Here is an 18993-nt window from a genome sequence, read left to right on the forward strand (position 1 = left end):
GTAAGGAAAGGGTGAATCAAACACCCGAAATCCCCTCCCCTATGGCTGAAAATTGTTCCCTCCAAATTCAGGTGACAGAGTCCCTTTAGGAGAACACCTAGACCCCCTCCATTGTGCAGCTAGCAGTAGCTGATAGGTCAAAGGGCAAAAGTCTGTGAGCGACAGATCTCACACCTTGTGCAAGCTAAGCTCAGAACAAAGCCTTGGTTGCAATGTAGATACCATGTTGTCTAAACTGCTTTGTTGAGTTACCTATGATTCCATAAGGAATTACGGAGATACTATTCGTCCTAGCCATACATCATGTATATTTCCGTGATCTCCAGAATATGGGGGCCCATTCTGGCACTCAGGGGTATGGAGATACATAGAACAGCCAGCAGAAAAAGATAGCAAAAGTGTGTTTGGTCTTAATACACAGCAGGGGTCTGGCCAGATCTGATGGCACCAAAACCGCCTCCCTAGGACGTCTATTAAGTAGTTATGACCCATCTTAGGTACTGGAGTTTTTAGCTGTCAGGCGCAAAGGGAGGAGATTTAGGTTCAGCCCAGAGGGCAGGAGGGGAATGACCCAAAGGGACGAAATGCTCCTGTACAGCATGGCCCATTGATTTTTCTCTGGGGAGGTCGTGACGACATATCATGTGGGGAGAAGTCAAGGAGCAGAGGACCCCACAAGTCTCCCAGGTAGAAGCCCCTCCCCAAAAGCCAGGCCTTTTATTTACTGGTAACTGATCCATATATTCTGCTCATATTTTTTCTCCTACCACTATCTGTATTTTCATATTCAACCATTGTGTATGTGTCACCATCGTGCATATACCGTTTTGTCTAGTGTGCCCTTATGACGATTGAACATATAATTTAACCTTGGGCTGCTCTTTTATTTCTATCCACGAATCCACACATCAGTTTCTCAGTTTAACTCTCCATGCTACTGGGGCTGGTTACTGGCCCGATATAATCGCGTTAACGAATCAGGTTTATATCTAACGAGGAACTGGTGGCAGTCCTACCAAGCTGGCAGCACTCTATTTCACTGGTGTTAGTGAGAGGGGCCTCTCAGCCTGTGAGGGCTGTAAGTGAGTGTGGTGCCACATCAGTGACTGCATGGGCCACATCCTCTCGCTTCCCATGCCTCCTTGGGCCCGTGTAGACAGGGGAGTGTCTGTGTAAAACTCTACCAAGCCGGCCTTAAGTGTTCCCAGGGGGTGCAGAACGTCACGTTAGTGAAAGTGGCGAGACCGCATTACGTGATCCATCTGACGTGATAGTGATGTCAGGCGGGAGGCGAGGTGCGGGTTCGTCACAAGTGGTGGCAGCAGTGGGATTCTGCATGATCTATCTGGTGTTATGCTTCACACTGTGTAAAGTGCCAAGTGTAAAATAAAAATTGTGCAATATTTTAGGTCCAAAATAATTAACCAAATAAAGTATAACAATAAATTAATATACAAATAATTATAAATATTATCAAAGTGAGGGCTGTCAAAGGAGAATAATGAGGCACATGGTAACCCCATGCGTATCATCACTTTCTCAAGGGTGACATTGGCTGCACAGGTCACATGTTATAGACAGGACTTAACTTTACAGCATTGCAGGAATGGTGTTTGAGTGACAAGGGTAAGTAATGCTGTTTATTTATTTTTTTTGCAACCGATTTTTTGAATGAAAAATTGCAATCACTTTAAAAACCTAACTCATACCAACTTTACATGCACTACATTAAATCTTTACATTTTAAGAAGAAATCTATTGATATTTGTAAAGAAACAACCTGGTGATGGGTAAAAACAAAATGCCTTATTTTAGCATTTTGACTTCTTTTATGTGTTGTTGTTGTTCTTGTATCAGTTTGGTGCAATCATATAAAATTGCTACGGCAAGGTATGTGTCATCCGGCTTGTTTCCATGTTTCTCGCTCTGCTCAGTCTTCTTCAGAATTTTTCGATGCTGGTAATAATCATGAAGCATAGAAACATTGTATTGCCTGCAGTGTGAATCCTGCTGGGCTCAACACAAATTTCATACTGGCTCTATATTGATGTCCCAGTTATGAAAAGTTTTCTGGAGATCTGACTTAATATGATATTGTATTCAGTACACATAAGCAACATCTATCAGTATCATATCATCTGTTGCATAAACTTGCAAAAGCTTTTTTTTTTCTTTCAAGCATCCATAAAAATGAAAATTATTTATATAGTTGCTACTATTTTAATTATATCTAAAGCAATCAAACCTTTGCAAATTCATTGATTTATTATATCCTGCATTTCCCAGATTTCATAGTGTGTGTTTGGTCTGGGTACTTTGATCAAAGGCATGAATGGAGACCCAAACATTAAGGCTACATTCACATGGCAGATCCTGGTGGTTTATTTTTTTTTCTCGGACAGCAAATTGACCCATAGATTTTCTTTAATCCGTACTTGCATCAGTTTTTAAAATAGATCGATGTCTCTGATTTTTGAGACTCAGAGCGTGTCCTATTCTCATGTTTTGTGGATCAGACACCGCCATTAAAGTCTATGGGGGTCCGTGTAAAGTGGATGACACGCAAACACAGACTGTCTACTTCAGGGTCCCCTCCGAGTTTCATTTATTATCAACTGATACATTGCTAATAGTCAATGGATAAAACAATGCAGTCTACCTGCTTCAGTGGAGAGGAAAAAGGGGTGAGAAAAATAGACAAATTCAACATAATTTGACACAAAACCCCAAAATGGGCAGGACAAAATTGTTGGCACCTTTACAAAATTGTGGGAAAATAATTTTGTTTCAAGCATGTGATGCTCAAACTCACCTCTGACAAGTAACAGGTGTGGGCTATATGAAAATCACTCCTGAAACCAGATACGAAGGGAAGACGTTGACTCAATCCTTGCATTGTGTGTCTGTGTGTGCCACACTAAGGGCTTGTTTCCACTTGCGAGAAACACGTCCGTGTCTCGCATGTGAAAACCAAGCTGTGGCGCCGGCACTCTAGAGCAGAGCGTGCGGCTGCATAGCAACACATGAAGCTGCACGCTTCGCTCCACAGTGCCGGCGCCAGAGCTTGTTTTTCACATGCGAGACACGGACGTGTTTCTCGCAAGTGGAAAAGAGGCCTAAATATGGAGAACAGAAAGAGAAGAGACCTGCCTCAGGACTTGAGAACCAAAATTGTAAATTGAAAAATATTAACAATCTCAAGATTACAAGTACATCTGCAGAGATCTTGATGTTTCTTTGTCTACTGTGCGTAACATAAATAAGAAGTTTGCAACCCATGGCACTGTACCTAATCTAACTGGACGTGGACAGCAGAGAATAATTGATGAAAGGTTGCAACGCAGGATAGTCCGATGGTGGAAAAGCAGCCCCAAACAAGTTCAAGAGAAATACAAGCTGTCCTGAAGGCTCAGAGTGCATCAATGTCAGTGCAAACTATCCATCGACATTAGTATGAAAGGAGGACACCCAGGGGGACCCCACTTCTGACACAGACACAGAAAAAAGCTAGACTGCAGTTTGCCAAAATGTACGTGAGTAAGCCAAAATCCTTCTGGGAAAGTGTCTTGTGGACAGATAAGACCAAGATAGAGCTTTTTGGTAAAGCACATCATTGTACGGTTTGCCGAAAACAGAATGAGGCCTACAAAAAAGATCACAGTACCTACAGTCAAATATGGTGAAGGTTCAAAGATGTTTTGGGGTTGTTTTGCTGTCTCTGGAACTGGGTGCATTGACTGTGTGCAAGGAATCATGTAATCTGAAGATTAGAACAAATTTTGGTTAGCAATGTAGTGCCCAGTGTCAGAACGCTGGGTTTGTGACCTAGGTCATGGGACTTCGAGCAGGACAATGACCCCAAACATATTTAAAAAAGAACCAATAAATGAATGCAAACAAAACGCTGGAGAGTTCTGAACTGGCAAGCAATGAGTCCAGATCTAAATCCCATTGAACACCTGAGGAGACATCTTAAAATTGTTGTTGGGAGAAGGCGCCTTCAAATATGAGAGACCTAGGGAAGTTTGCAAAAGAAAGTGGTATACAATCCGGTTGAGAGATGTAAGATGCTTGATGATGGTTATAGGAATCGATTGATTGCAGGTATTTATTCCAAAAGTTGTTCAATCATATATTAAGTTGAGGGTGTCAATAATTTTGTCTGGACCACTTTTGGAGTTGTGTGAAATTATGTCCAATTTGCCTTTTTTCCCCCTTTTTTTTTTAAGATGTTCCAATTTTTTTGAGTTGTTCCAAATAGTCAGGTGTCATGATTCCAATGGCAGGGAATCACAAAAGGACAAGCACCAACGAGCTCTAGGGTGATGGAACCTGAGCTGACCGCGACCCTAAACCTGAACACACAAATAACAATAGCCAGGGAACGTGCCTACGTTGATCCTAGACGTCTCGCACCAGCCGAAGATCTAACTTCCCCTATTAGAAGAAACACAGATCTCTCTTGCCTCCAGAGAAATACCCCACAGAAATAGCAGCCCCCCACATATAATGACGGTGAAATGAGAGGAAGGCACATACACAGTATGAAATCAGATTCAGCAAAATGAGGCCCGCTAAAACTAGATAGCAGAGGATACAAAAGTAAACTGCGCGGTCAGCAAAAAACCCTTCAAAAAACCATCCTGTAATTACTTGAACTCATGTTCCAACTCATGGAACATGAGGAGCAATTACAGCCCGCTAGAGCAACCAGCAGCAAAGAAACAATTATATGCAAGCTGGACAAGACAAAAATAAATCAAAACGTGGAACAAGAAAATCAAAAACTTAGCTTGTCCTGAAGAATACTGAAGCCAGAAGCTGAGGTAATAAAACACTCTGATAACCTTGATAGCCGGCAGGGAAATGACAAGAAAGCCCGGTTAAATAGGAAACTCCCAAATCCTAAAAGAACAGGTGGACACCAGAGACAGCAGAACACAAATCACCCAGTACCATCAGTAACCACCAGAGGGAGCCCAAAAACAGAACTCACAACAGTACCCCCCCCCTTGAGGAGGGGTCACCGAACCCTCACGAGAACCACCAGGGCGACCAGGATGAGCCCTATGAAAAGCGCGGACCAAATCATCAGCATGAACATCAGAGGCAACCACCCAAGAATTATCCTCCTGACCATAACCCTTCCACTTGACCAAATATTGGAGTTTCCGTCTGGAAACACGAGAATCCAAGATCTTCTCCACAACATACTCCAATTCTCCCTCCACCAGCACCGGAGCAGGAGGCTCAGGCGAAGGAACAACAGGTACCTCATACCTCCGCAACAACGACCGATGGAACACATTATGAATAGCAAACGATGCCGGGAGATCCAAACGAAACGACACAGGGTTAAGAATTTCCAAGATCCTATAAGGACCGATGAACCGAGGCTTGGACTTAGGAGAAGAGACCTTCATAGGAACAAAACGAGAAGACAACCACACCAAGTCCCCAACACGAAGTCGAGGACCCACGCGGCGACGGCGATTAGCAAACTGCTGAGCCTTCTCCTGGGACAACTTCAAATTGTCCACCACATGACTCCAAATCTGATGCAACCTATCCACCACCATGTCCACTCCAGGACAATCAGAAGGCTCCACCTGACCAGAGGAAAAACGAGGATGAAACCCCGAATTACAAAAGAAAGGAGAAACCAAGGTAGCAGAACTAGCCCGATTATTAAGGGCAAACTCGGCCAGCGGCAAAAAGGTAACCCAGTCATCCTGATCAGCAGAAACAAAACACCTCAAATAAGTTTCCAAGGTCTGATTAGTTCGCTCCGTCTGGCCATTCGTCTGAGGGTGGAATGCAGACGAAAAGGACAAATCAATGCCCATCCTAGCACAGAACGTCCGCCAAAATCTAGACACAGACTGGGATCCCCTGTCAGAAATGATGTTCTCCGGAATCCCATGCAAACGAACCACGTTCTGGAAAAACAGAGGGACCAACTCAGAGGAGGAAGGCAACTTAGGCAAGGGTACAAGATGAACCATTTTAGAAAAGCGGTCACACACAACCCAGATGACGGACATTTTTTGAGAGACAGGGAGATTCGAAATAAAGTCCATGGAAATGTGCGTCCAAGGCCTCTTCGGGATAGGCAAAGGTGACAACAATCCACTGGCTCGAGAACAGCAAGGCTTAGCCCGAGCACAAACCTCACAAGACTGCACAAAAGAACGCACATCCCTAGACAAGGAAGGCCACCAAAAAGACCTGGCCACCAAGTCTCTAGTACCAAATATTCCAGGATGACCTGCCAACTCAGAAGAATGGACCTCAAAGATGACTCTACTGGTCCAGCTATCCGGAACAAACAGTCTCTCAGGCGGACAACGATCAGGTTTACCCGCCTGAAACTCCTGCAAAGCACGTCGCAAGTCTGGGAAGACGGCCGACAAAATCACCCCATCCCTAAGGATACCAGTGGGCTCAGAATTTCCAGGGGAGTCAGGCACAAAACTCCTAGAAAGAGCATCCGCCTTCACATTCTTTGAACCTGGCAGGTATGAAACCACAAAATTGAAACGAGAGAAAAACAGTGACCAACGAGCCTGTCTAGGATTCAGACGCCTGGCAGACTCAAGGTAAATCAGATTTTTGTGATCAGTCAAGACCACCACACGATGTCTAGCACCCTCCAGCCAATGACGCCACTCCTCAAATGCCCACTTCATGGCCAAAAGTTCCCGATTACCCACATCATAATTCCGCTCAGCGGGCGAAAATTTTCTAGAAAAGAACGCACATGGCTTCATCACCGAGCAATCGGAGCTTCTCTGTGACAAAACCGCCCCCGCTCCAATCTCGGAAGCATCAACCTCAACTTGGAAAGGAAGCGAAACATCAGGCTGACGCAACACAGGAGCAGAAGAAAACCGGCGTTTAAGTTCCTGAAAGGTCTCCACAGCCGCAGGAGACCAATCAGCAACATCAGCACCCTTCTTAGTCAAATCCGTCAAAGGCTTAACAACACTAGAAAAATTAGTTATAAAACGACGATAGAAATTAGCAAAGCCCAAGAACTTCTGCAAACACTTAAGAGATGCAGGCTGCGTCCAGTCACAAATAGCCCGAACCTTGACGGGATCCATCTCAATAGTAGAAGGGGAAAAAATATACCCCAAGAAAGAAATCTTCTGGACTCCAAAGAGACACTTTGAGCCCTTTACAAACAAGGAATTAGCCCGCAGGACCTGAAACACCTTCCTGACCTGCTGAACATGAGACTCCCAGTCATCAGAAAAAACCAAAATATCATCCAAATACACAATCATAAATTTATCCAGATATTCACGGAAAATATCGTGCATAAAGGACTGGAAGACTGAAGGAGCATTAGAAAGTCCGAAAGGCATTACCAAATACTCAAAATGGCCCTCAGGCGTATTAAATGCGGTTTTCCACTCATCACCTTGCTTTATTCGTATAAGATTATACGCACCCCGGAGATCAATCTTAGTGAACCATTTAGCCCCCTTAATGCGAGCAAACAAATCAGTCAACAAAGGCAAAGGATACTGATATTTTACGGTAATCTTATTCAAAAGACGATAATCTATACAAGGTCTCAAGGACCCATCTTTCTTGGCCACGAAAAAAAAACCTGCTCCCAAAGGGGACGAAGATGGACGGATATGTCCCTTTTCCAAGGACTCCTTAACATAATCCCGCATAGCAGTATGCTCTGGCACTGACAGATTGAACAAACGACCTTTAGGAAATTTACTACCAGGAATTAAATCTATAGCACAATCGCAATCCCTGTGAGGAGGAAGCGAACTAAGCTTAGGCTCCTCAAAAACATCCCGATAATCCGACAAAAATACAGGAACCTCACAAGGAGTAGATGAAGCGATAGAAATCGGAGGTGCATCATCATGAACCCCCTGACATCCCCAGCTTAACACAGACATTGTTTTCCAGTCAAGGACTGGATTATGAGTTTGTAACCATGGCAGACCAAGTACTAGAACATCATGTAAATTATACAACACCAGGAAGCGAATCACCTCCTGATGAACGGGAGTCATACGCATGGTCACTTGTGTCCAGTACTGAGGTTTATTCATAGCTAAAGGTGTAGAGTCAATTCCCTTCAAAGGAATAGGGACTTCCAGAGGCTCAAGACTAAACCCACATCGCTTGGCAAATGACCAATCCATAAGACTCAGGGCAGCGCCTGAATCTACATAGGCATCGACGGAAATGGATGATAATGAGCAAATCAGAGTCACAGACAGAATGAACTTAGACTGTAATGTACTAATGGCAACAGACTTATCAACCTTTTTTGTGCGTTTAGAGCATGCTGATATAACATGAGCTGAATCACCACAATAAAAGCACAACCCATTTTTCCGCCAATAGTTTTGCCGTTCACTTCTAGACTGAACTCTATCACATTGCATTGTCTCAAGTGCCTGTTCAGAAGACACCGCCAAATGGTGCACAGGTTTGCGCTCCCGTAAACGCCGATCAATCTGAATAGCCATAGTCATAGACTCATTCAGACCCGTAGGCGCAGGGAACCCCACCATAACATCTTTAATGGCCTCAGAAAGGCCATCTCTGAACTTTGCAGCCAGGGCGCACTCATTCCACTGAGTAAGCACTGACCATTTCCGAAATTTTTGACAATATATTTCTGCTTCATCTTGCCCCTGAGAGAGAGCTAATAAAGCTTTTTCAGCCTGAATCTCTTGGTTAGGTTCCTCATAGAGCAAACCCAATGCCAGAAAAAACGCATCCACATTAAGCAACGCAGGATCCCCTGGTGCCAATGCAAATGCCCAATTTTGAGGGTCACCCCGCAGGAAAGATATAATAATCTTAACCTGCTGAGCAGGGTCTCCAGAAGAGCGAGATTTCAAAGAAAGGAACAGCTTGCAATTGTTCCTAAAATTCAGAAAACTAGATCTATCTCCAGCAAAGAACTCTGGAATAGGAATTCTAGGTTCAGACATAGGAGCATGTACAACAAAATCTTGTATATTTTGAACCTTAGCAGCAAGATTATTCAAGCTGGAAGCTAAACTCTGGACGTCCATGATAAACAGCTAAGGTCAGAGCCATTCAAGGATTAAGAGGAGGAAAAAAAAAAAAAAATCAGCCAGGCTGCAATTAGGGCTAGGCAGCAACCTCAGAGAAAAAAAAAAAAAAAAACTTCCTCAGACTACTTTTCCTTCTACTTCAGCCCAAACATTTTTAGGCCGGCTATACTGTCATGATTTCAATGGCAGGGAATCACAAAAGGAAAAGCACCAACGAGCTCTAGGGTGATGGAACCTGAGCTGACCGCGACCCTAAACCTGAACACACAAATAACAATAGCCGGGGAACGTGCCTACGTTGATCCTAGACGTCTCGCACCAGCCGAAGATCTAACTTCCCCTATTAGAAGAAACACAGATCTCTCTTGCCTCCAGAGAAATACCCCACAGAAATAGCAGCCCCCCACATATAATGACGGTGAAATGAGAGGAAGGCACATACACAGTATGAAATCAGATTCAGCAAAATGAGGCCCGCTAAAACTAGATAGCAGAGGATACAAAAGTAAACTGCGCGGTCAGCAAAAAACCCTTCAAAAAACCATCCTGTAATTACTTGAACTCATGTTCCAACTCATGGAACATGAGGAGCAATTACAGCCCGCTAGAGCAACCAGCAGCAAAGAAACAATTATATGCAAGCTGGACAAGACAAAAATAAATCAAAACGTGGAACAAGAAAATCAAAAACTTAGCTTGTCCTGAAGAATACTGAAGCCAGAAGCTGAGGTAACAAAACACTCTGATAACCTTGATAGCCGGCAGGGAAATGACAAGAAAGCCCGGTTAAATAGGAAACTCCCAAATCCTAAGGGTATGTGTCCACGTTCAGGATTGCATCAGGATTTGGTCAGGATTTTATGTCAGTATTTGTAAGCCAAAACCAGGAGTGGAACAATTAGAGGAAAAGTATAATAGAAACATATGCACCACTTCTGGATTTATCACCCACTCCTGGTTTTGGCTTACAAATACTGACATAAAATCCTGACCAAATCCTGATGCAATCCTGAACGTGGACACATACCCTAATAGAACAGGTGGACACCAGAGACAGCAGAACACAAATCACCCAGTACCATCAGTAACCACCAGAAGGAGCCCAAAAACAGAACTCACAACAGTCAGGTATATAACAAAACTTGTGTAATTAAAATTATTTCCTGGGTAAAATACTTCATTTCCTTAAACAATTTCGCGCCAGAATAAGGGGGCGGAGCCAGCCGCAGTACAGACGTGTTTCCAGGCTGGCTCCATCCCCTTATTCTGGCGCGTTGGATGGGGGTGTGAGCATGTGACGCTGACCAGGGATGATGTCGTGCCCGGCTCGTCGGTGGAAGCGCCGAATCCAGCCGCTGCCACCACTGATTTATGGGAGTATAAAGGCACGCACAATACACCCACACACATAGGAACCCTCCAGGAAGAAGCTGCACGCAAAACGTGCGTCGGGGATCTACGCTGCCTGACTAGGTGGTATACCCTTCATTTATTTATGTTATCTTTATTAATCTCCTATTTGTACCCATGGTTATAAAATTTACTGTTGTATTAGAGGCGTTAGCCCTATTTTGTGAAATATGCCTGAAACACTCTTATTATTTTGGCGGTCCTTAGACTAGCACTATGCATTTTATGTGACTGACACATTTTGTGAAAACATTTATTTGCATATTTAACAAACAGATTTCCTACATAGCCATAATCAGTGGTATAGAGAAATATTCTGCATTAAGAAAATACATATAGCCACCTATGTGCATTATGATGACCTCATATTGCTGTAGCCCTTATTGACATTTTAGATATCAGCACAGCATATTTGGGCAGCACGGTGGCTCAGTGGTTAGCACTGCAGCCTTGCAGCGCTGGGGTCCTGGGTTCTAATCCCACCCTGGACAACATCTGCAAAGAGTTTGTATGTTCTCTCCGTGTTTGCGTGGGTTTCCTCCGGGCTCTCCGGTTTCCTCCCACATTCCAAAGACATACTGATAGGGAATCTAGATTGTGAGCCCCTAGCGGGGACAGCGATGATAATGTGTGCAAACTGTAAAGCGCTGCGGAATATGTTAGCGCTATATAAAAATAAAGATTAAAGATTATTATACCATTATATAATTTATGGGGATGTTGTAGGCTATAATTTGGCTGCATTGAGTAAAAGGTTTACATTATTTATATCCATGTAGTAGGGTTACCTTATGTATTAGTGGCATTTTTCTATTTGTTATTCAGAGCCATGGGATTGGTGATGTATAGAGACCCTGATTTAATATACAGGGGTGTACTACTACCCAGTTAGGCGGTTGAATTCTGCAACTGTATCTCCATTTTTTATTAGTTTTTTTTAAAGTCTTATATATGGGGATTGCTATGGTCAAATGTAAAGTGTGTTATAAACCTATTTATTTAGCTCCAAATTCCCCAATGATCCACTGATTCCACCAAACACTGGTATCGCGGAGATGTCGTTGCCGTCCTCTCTTATGACGATATTCGTATTCCCAAGGCAGGAAATAGTTGCTAGTGAATATAAGTGAGTGAGGATAGCAATAATGATTCAGGAATAAATGGTCAATTTGCAGGTTGTTTTTTAGATATGATCAATACTTTACATTATTCGTGGTGTGTTAATGGTTCACAAGTTATTAGAACAATTTATATTTTTATAAGCTTCCTAAAATATTTATATGTGAGTTTTGTTGAAAGGCTAGTGTGATTGAGCTTTGAAAACTGCCATCCCCACAAATTCCACCTATAAATCATATTTGCCAACTCTACCAGAACATTCAGCAGAGAACTTCAGTTCTTAACAGGAATCGATCAGCAGGTTTTTGCTATTTAATTTGAGAGCAAGCAGCATAATAAAGCGTCCGAGGGCCTGATTCCAGTGATGTGTCATTTATTAGGCTGTTTGCTGCAGTTTCAATACAATCAATGTTTTATCAGTAGGAGATTATCACTGTCGCGTGCAAGAAAGTCAGGCTAATCTGTGTAACCCCGCCCCCACCACTGATTGACAGCTTACTGACAATGCACATTGCAAGCTGCCAATCAGGGGTGTGGGCGGGGTTAAACACAGCACAGCATTCTGAGCACTGTTGCAGCAGGGAAAACAGGGCTTCTTCACCAAGCAGCCAGTAACTGATACATCGCTGGAATCAGGGTCTCTGTCCCTACATTATGATTCTCTCAGATTACATAGCAAAAATCTGCTGATGTGTTCCCTTTAAAGCAAGATTCCCATGTTCTGGTATATGGTATCACTTTATGATCACTGGGAGACCTAACTCAGGGGCCCTAATCGATGACAATGAAGGCAATATAATGTTAGTTTAGTTCCCTCTTAAATAGAGTTACTTTTTTTAAGGGACTGTGTCATCAGAAGAACTGTTATTTAATTTAGTCTTTGATGTAAAACATATGTTTTTTAATGTTTTTAGAGTATTTTTTTTTATATTTCATAGCACAATCTATATTAAAAAAGACAAGTCAAATGTCACCCTGGTCACCAGGCATAATATTAACCTTATACTTCCTGTTCTCTTATGCAGCCACATGAACATAAGCAGCAATAGACTGCCTCAGACCTCATTGACTCGTATAGAAGTATTTTCTGTGCATGCCTCAATCTGAGCAAAGGTCATTGTTAGAGTAGCAGGGGGCAGGTGAGGTGTGGCATCACATATGTGAGTGGTGGATTCTGTGTTGTTTTCCAAGGTGTTACCTTTCATTCTAACCCTGTCTGCAATGAGGATGAGACTGCTGAAAAGTGATCGGCACAGAACAGGAAATATCAGTTTGGTATAAGGCATAGTAGCCAGTGTGAAAATATGTTTATTGTTAGTGATGACATGTATATAACCCCTGTAACTATCAGATATAATTACTGTGAGTTATTTCCATATTCTCTTCTAATCGCAGGTATTCGTGGCGTCACCAGTTACGAGAATTTAAGCGGGAATATCGGGTGGTGGCTCTTGATTTGCGAGGATACGGAGAAACGGATGCACCGTCCAGTAAAGATAATTACAAATTAGACTATATAATTGTGGATGTCAAAGACATTTTGGACTCCTTAGGTAAGAAAATACAGAATGACAAATATATAAAAAGGCTGCATAGCTTTCCGATTACAGAACATATTACTTTATGACCGGAGTTTACCATTGATTGATCGCACCTTCCTCATAAGACCTGATTATCAGGACCATGCTGTTGGCGGGGGACAAATCCAACTCTGCTACATAAATGGCTCAACTAATTCACAATCTGATTCTGCAAGAGGCCACAAAAGTAGAAGTTTTACTTTAAATGGAATTTACCCCTCGGAATGACCACATTATTATGCCAAGGAGATGAGATATATTCTTAGACATGAGTTCAGTTTAGTAAAGTCAGTGACATTTCAGAGGGAATGGTTTCTTGGAAGCAAACATACATCGATATGCTGAATTTTAACAGCTGGCAAACTCTGTTTCCCATAATATCCTCCTTTAGAAGTCACTCGGCCGTAATCCTGCGAATAGAAGTCATGATGGTTGATGGTCACATCATAACTGACCGGGAGCGTTGTCCAGAGATCGCTCTCCGAGGTCACATATTGTAATAGATGGCGCTCACAGCTGAATAGGAACGTAAATGACCCCTCAGCTTTACAATTGCTGCAGTGATTTGCACCTCACCATGTGCCAGGTATGCGGCGGGCTCCTTTTCATTGGTGACGGCACAGTTACTTTGTTATACATTGTGGTAGAAGTTTATGATGCAAACATGTTTAGAAAAGATTTTGGAGATTCAATAATCAAAAGACTTATCCCTTCCATGTCCAAATTGGATAGTCTGACTTTCATCTAACGTGTGGGCACCCTGAAGGACGCCTATGGGACATTTTTTGTTTATTATGATATGGACAGGTACCTCACATCACCACCGTAGCCAATCACTGAGCTCAGCTCACGTAGATGGCATGAGCCACTGCGCTTAGTGATTGGCTATGGTGATGATGATGATGTGCGGAGTCGACATGATGTCACTGCTGCGGCCAAAACACTGAGATTGGAGCAGTGGCGGGGGGCTAACATTGCAACTGGGGAGGGTGAGTACCACCTCTGTTTGGAAGCATTTCTTGAAAGTGGAAAACTCCTTTAAATAACGTCTAATACAAAAATGTTAACCCAAAATACAATAATCTAAGTAGAAAAAAATTACCCCTGAAGGTGCACATAACTTTTAACATCAGTTTACTGTAAACTTCCATGAATCTGCACATGGATTAGCCTCAGGGATAATACTCCGATTTTCCTTGCAGAATACACAGAAATCAGCAGTGTGCTGTTTCCTCGACACTTCTTTTTACAATGATGCCAAAATTCTCTGCTGATATTTTCCATGGCTTTTGAAGAGTTTACAAAAACCCTATTCACATGGAAAAAAATGGAGATTGTCCTCAAATTTGATCCACAATTCAGTGCAGAATCCATGCGGAATCTGTGCCAAATCTGACATGTGTGAGCCTCAGTCTAATGCTGGTACAACTAAAGCTTCTCCTACGTCCATGGTCATATTGACTGGCTTGGTTAACTGGGTTACAGCGCTTCAGTGCCCTTCTACATTGCTGCTGCCCACCTTGACCATTACCACTGTGTATCCTACAAGACAAGATCCTACCACAGATATAACACAATACTTCAGTCCCCTCGGTCCCAAAAGAAAGCGAACACCAGGGGAGAACATACTACATAAATGCAAAAGAAATATCACCAACCATTCAATGGAGCGAAAGGATCGCCGTCCTCACACCAGAGATTCTGACACACTGCTGTGAGGATTCACAAGTCAGATTTAGAGTGACTGTAGACTTGAACCCCAAGCCTGGACAACCACCTTAATGAGATCTGTCACCAGATGTTTGCTTCCTCATCTGAGAGCAGCCTAATGTAGGAAAAGAGACCCTGATTCTAACGATGTATCACTTAGTTTACTGGGTGCAGCAGTTGTGACACAATCAGAGTTCTTATATGTATCCTGTAGCAGAGCTTATAAAGCTGCCCCTGCTCATACCAGGCTCTCTGTGTACATTGTCTATTAACAGTGAGCTGCTTATCGCAGGAAGGGGAGGAGTTGGATGAATTGGCATGAGGCAGCTAGTCAGGGCAATGATAATGCCCTCGAATAAAACCTTCATTGTAAATAAGCAGCAGCATACAGCCTAAGTAACACATTGCTGAATTCATTGTTTTAACCACTATTTCATGCTGTTCTCAGATTACATAGCAAAAACCTGCTGACAAATTTCCTTTAAAGGAGAAAAGTGAGGAAGTCACAGCCAGACCCCCCTGGAGGTTGCTTATCTCATGGGAGGATATACCTAATCCATTTTCCCCAATATTATCTGTCGTAGGGAGCACAAACACTTTTCTCTAATTTGTCTAGCGTGGCCTTAACAAGGGGCTGTCTCTTTGATGCTATCTAATCTCAATCATAAAAAAATGTAAACAATAAACAATTTTTTTTAGTGGTAGACACCCGATAAGTCCATAAATATGTGACAATGGTCAACAAATGGCTATCCTGTGAAATAACTTATTTTTCCCAAAAATATATGGCTATCGGACTTCAAAATGTAATAGGAAAAATTGGGAGTGCGGCTGAACAGGACTGGATTTTCCTTTTCTTTTTTTTATTCAAAAAGAAAATATAGCGCATACAAAAGAAAAATGTACATGGTCGACATGACCCAGTTAACACGTTTCGACTGCACTAATCAGTCTTACGGCTTAGTGCAGTCGAAATGCGTTGACTGGGTCATGTCGACCATGTAAATTTTTCTTTTGTATGCATTATATTTTCTTTTTGAAAAAAAAAAAGAAAAGGAAAATACAGTCCTGTTCAGCCGGACTCCAATTTTTTCTATCACCCTTGATGTGAGGCCAGCGCGAGGCCGGTGTCTGAGCCCCAGCTGGATGAGCATAGAGCAACTGGTTGAGCTGGAATCAAGTTTCTATAAAATTCAAAATGTAGGTTGGGCTAAGTATGTTCTCTTCTAGGATGTAAAAGTTTCAATTTCTCCGGACAATGAGCCAAGAAATTCCACGACTGATATAAATGTTTATGATATAAATAATACCGCATATTGTAAATCTGGGGATATGCAACATTCACAAGAAATTTAGGTGATTTCATGCCTTAACTCCTATTATGTCATGGAGCAGGTTTATGGACATAGGGCAAGTGATGGCTGTGTTAACCACTTAATTGCCACTGTATATATCTGAACCAAAAACACATGGGCTACTTGCACAGTGAACTAGTCTGTAGAAACCTGTTCACACCACCAAGAATCTTGAAGACACAAAAGCGCACAGAGAGGTCAAAAATACTCTGTTGTAAAAAAAAGTCACAGTAAATAAGCAAGTGCTAGTGAAAAAATGAAAAAAATACAGGGTATTTAGTTAATACGTTTTTTTTTGCAAAAAAATGTATATTAAGCTGCTCCACCAATCGTCAAGGTATACCCATAATAGAGCAGTCCTATCTAATGTATATAATCCCTATCTGATGTATTTAAAAACCTGATCATCTGTATAGTACCTGTGTGAACAGGGCTCAGAGAGAAAATATCCATGTGGACATGCAGGATGGAACAGCTTCAATGCAAATGACCCACAGAGGAGTGGTGAACTCCCCAGTCTTGTAGAAACAAGAGAACAATTATAGAACCAAAAACACATGGGCTTCTTGCACAGTGAACAAGTCTGTAGAAACCTATCTATATCTGGTAGCTTAGGGCTTGTTGAAGGCCCATGTTTCTTCCATGTTTGTATTCTCATGCAGCCCAGACATAGGGTTGGCTTCATCCAAGATCATCATTTCCACTGTATACTGCAATACTGCAGTATTTAGTACAATCACAACAGACCACGTAAAGTAACTAAAAAGTAGTGAAAACTTAAACAAAAAAAAGTTTTTAAAAACATTCAAAAAATAAGAAACACTAAAAAATAAGCTTGTTATTACGTATCCAAATAAAATAATATTCAACCCGTAAATTAAATGCTCTATAGAAAAATAATTGAAACAACAACAGTTATCTTTAAATCTTTACACCTCCCCAAAAAATGCAATAAAAAGGAATCAAATCATACTTGTACTATGTTCCACAGAATGGTAATCTTACAACTAGAGGTCGCCACACAAAGCTCTGCCGACGGAAAAAGATCTAAAGTTATGGGTCTTTGAAAATGGAGACATAAACAAAACTTTTTTTATACAAAGTTCAGAATTTTTTTAAGTCACTAAAATATTAAAAGGAAACTACGGTATTTTGTAAGTTCGGTATCGCCATAATTGTACTGACCTGGAGAACTGTGTTGCCAGGCAAATTTTACTGCACACCCAATGATGTATATACTACAGTTTGCCCTGCAAAAAAATAAGCCTTTATACAGCTATGTTTACAAAAAAAAATAATAAATTAGCAACTTGGAAGAAGGGGAGGAAAAAATAATCGAAATCAACAAAATTAAAATTGTCTGTGTCATTAAGAGGTTAATAATTAAAATAATGTTGTTTTTTTTTCTATCTGTTTTTCTATAGGTTACACCAAATGTGTCCTTATAGGCCATGACTGGGGTGGGATGATTGCTTGGTTAATTGCTATATGCTATCCAGAGATGGTCACCAAACTTATAGTTTTGAGTTTTCCCCATCCAACTGTATTTACAGGTGAGTTGGACAAAATACAATGCAGTGTGTTTATTATATAGACCGTGTTACATAATTCTGTACTAGAATGCCCCCTACTCTGTCACTAATGACTGTCATTCAAACAGTTTTCATACACACATCCACATTTGTAAAAAATAAAAATACACATGTAACAGCTTATTTTAATTAATAGCATTTTATTATATCCCATTTATTTTTAGGTAAAGTAAATGGGTGTATAGTGGCATGTAAAATTTTGGGCACCCTGGTCAAAATAACTGTTAATGTGAACAGTTAAGCAAGTTAAATATGAAATGATATGCCTGTTTTTAGGGGAAATTTTTTTTTCATTTTTTACATTGGAAATCGGTCTGATGCAAAATTTTGGGCACCCTTGTAGATTTGTGTGCTCAGATAACTTTGACCATGGTTTCAGACCTTAATTAGCCTGTTAGTATTATGGTTTGTTCACTATGATCCTTAGGAAAGGCCAGGTGATGAAAATTTCCCAGCTTTATAAAAACCCAAAGACACAAAAGAGAATAGTAAAACCAAAAACACTCAGTTTGAAAAAAATCGCAGTAATCCGCAAGTGCTAGTAAAAGATGTAAAAAACAGGGTATTTGGTTGATACGTTTTTTGCAAAAAATGTATACTAAGCTGCTCTACCAAACTTCACGGTATACCCATATCAGAGCAGTCCTAACTAATGTATGCAATCCCTATCTGATGTATTTAAAAACCTGATCATCTGTATATTACCTGTGTGAACAGGGTTCAGAGAGGAAAAATCCATGTGTGCATACAGAGTAGAACAGCTTTTGTGCAGATAGCCCAAGAGGAGTGGTGGAACTCCCCAGTCTTGTAGACACAAGAGAACAATTATGGAAACAGGAATACATGGGCTACTTGCACAGTGAACAAGTCTGTAAGAACATGTTCACACACCACCAAGAAACCTGAAGACACAAAAGAGAATAGTAAAACCAAAAACACTCAGTTTGAAAAAAATCGCAGTAATCCGCAAGTGCTAGTAAAAGATGTAAAAAACAGGGTATTTGGTTGATACGTTTTTTGCAAAAAATGTATACTAAGCTGCTCTACCAATCTTCACGGTATACCCATATCAGAGCAGTCCTAACTAATGTATGCAATCCCTATCTGATGTATTTAAAAACCCAGCCTCCTCTAACCTTGTGCCAAAAAAAGTGCAGCCATT

At 41.5% G+C, this 18993-nt stretch overlaps 1 protein-coding gene across 1 annotated transcript in view; it reads left to right on the plus strand.

Annotated features, from left to right (window-relative positions):
* EPHX4 (epoxide hydrolase 4) overlaps positions 1-18993 on the plus strand; it is a 62068-nt gene that overhangs the window by 21182 nt on the left and 21893 nt on the right. The window contains exons 3-4 of the mRNA XM_069737557.1: positions 12990-13147; positions 17664-17792. Of these exons, the coding sequence (XP_069593658.1) occupies positions 12990-13147; positions 17664-17792 (287 nt within the window). The remainder of the gene's footprint in view (positions 1-12989; positions 13148-17663; positions 17793-18993) is intronic.

Source organism: Ranitomeya imitator, chromosome 8, assembly GCF_032444005.1.
Source record: "Ranitomeya imitator isolate aRanImi1 chromosome 8, aRanImi1.pri, whole genome shotgun sequence".
Classification (NCBI taxonomy): Eukaryota; Metazoa; Chordata; class Amphibia; order Anura; family Dendrobatidae; genus Ranitomeya; species Ranitomeya imitator.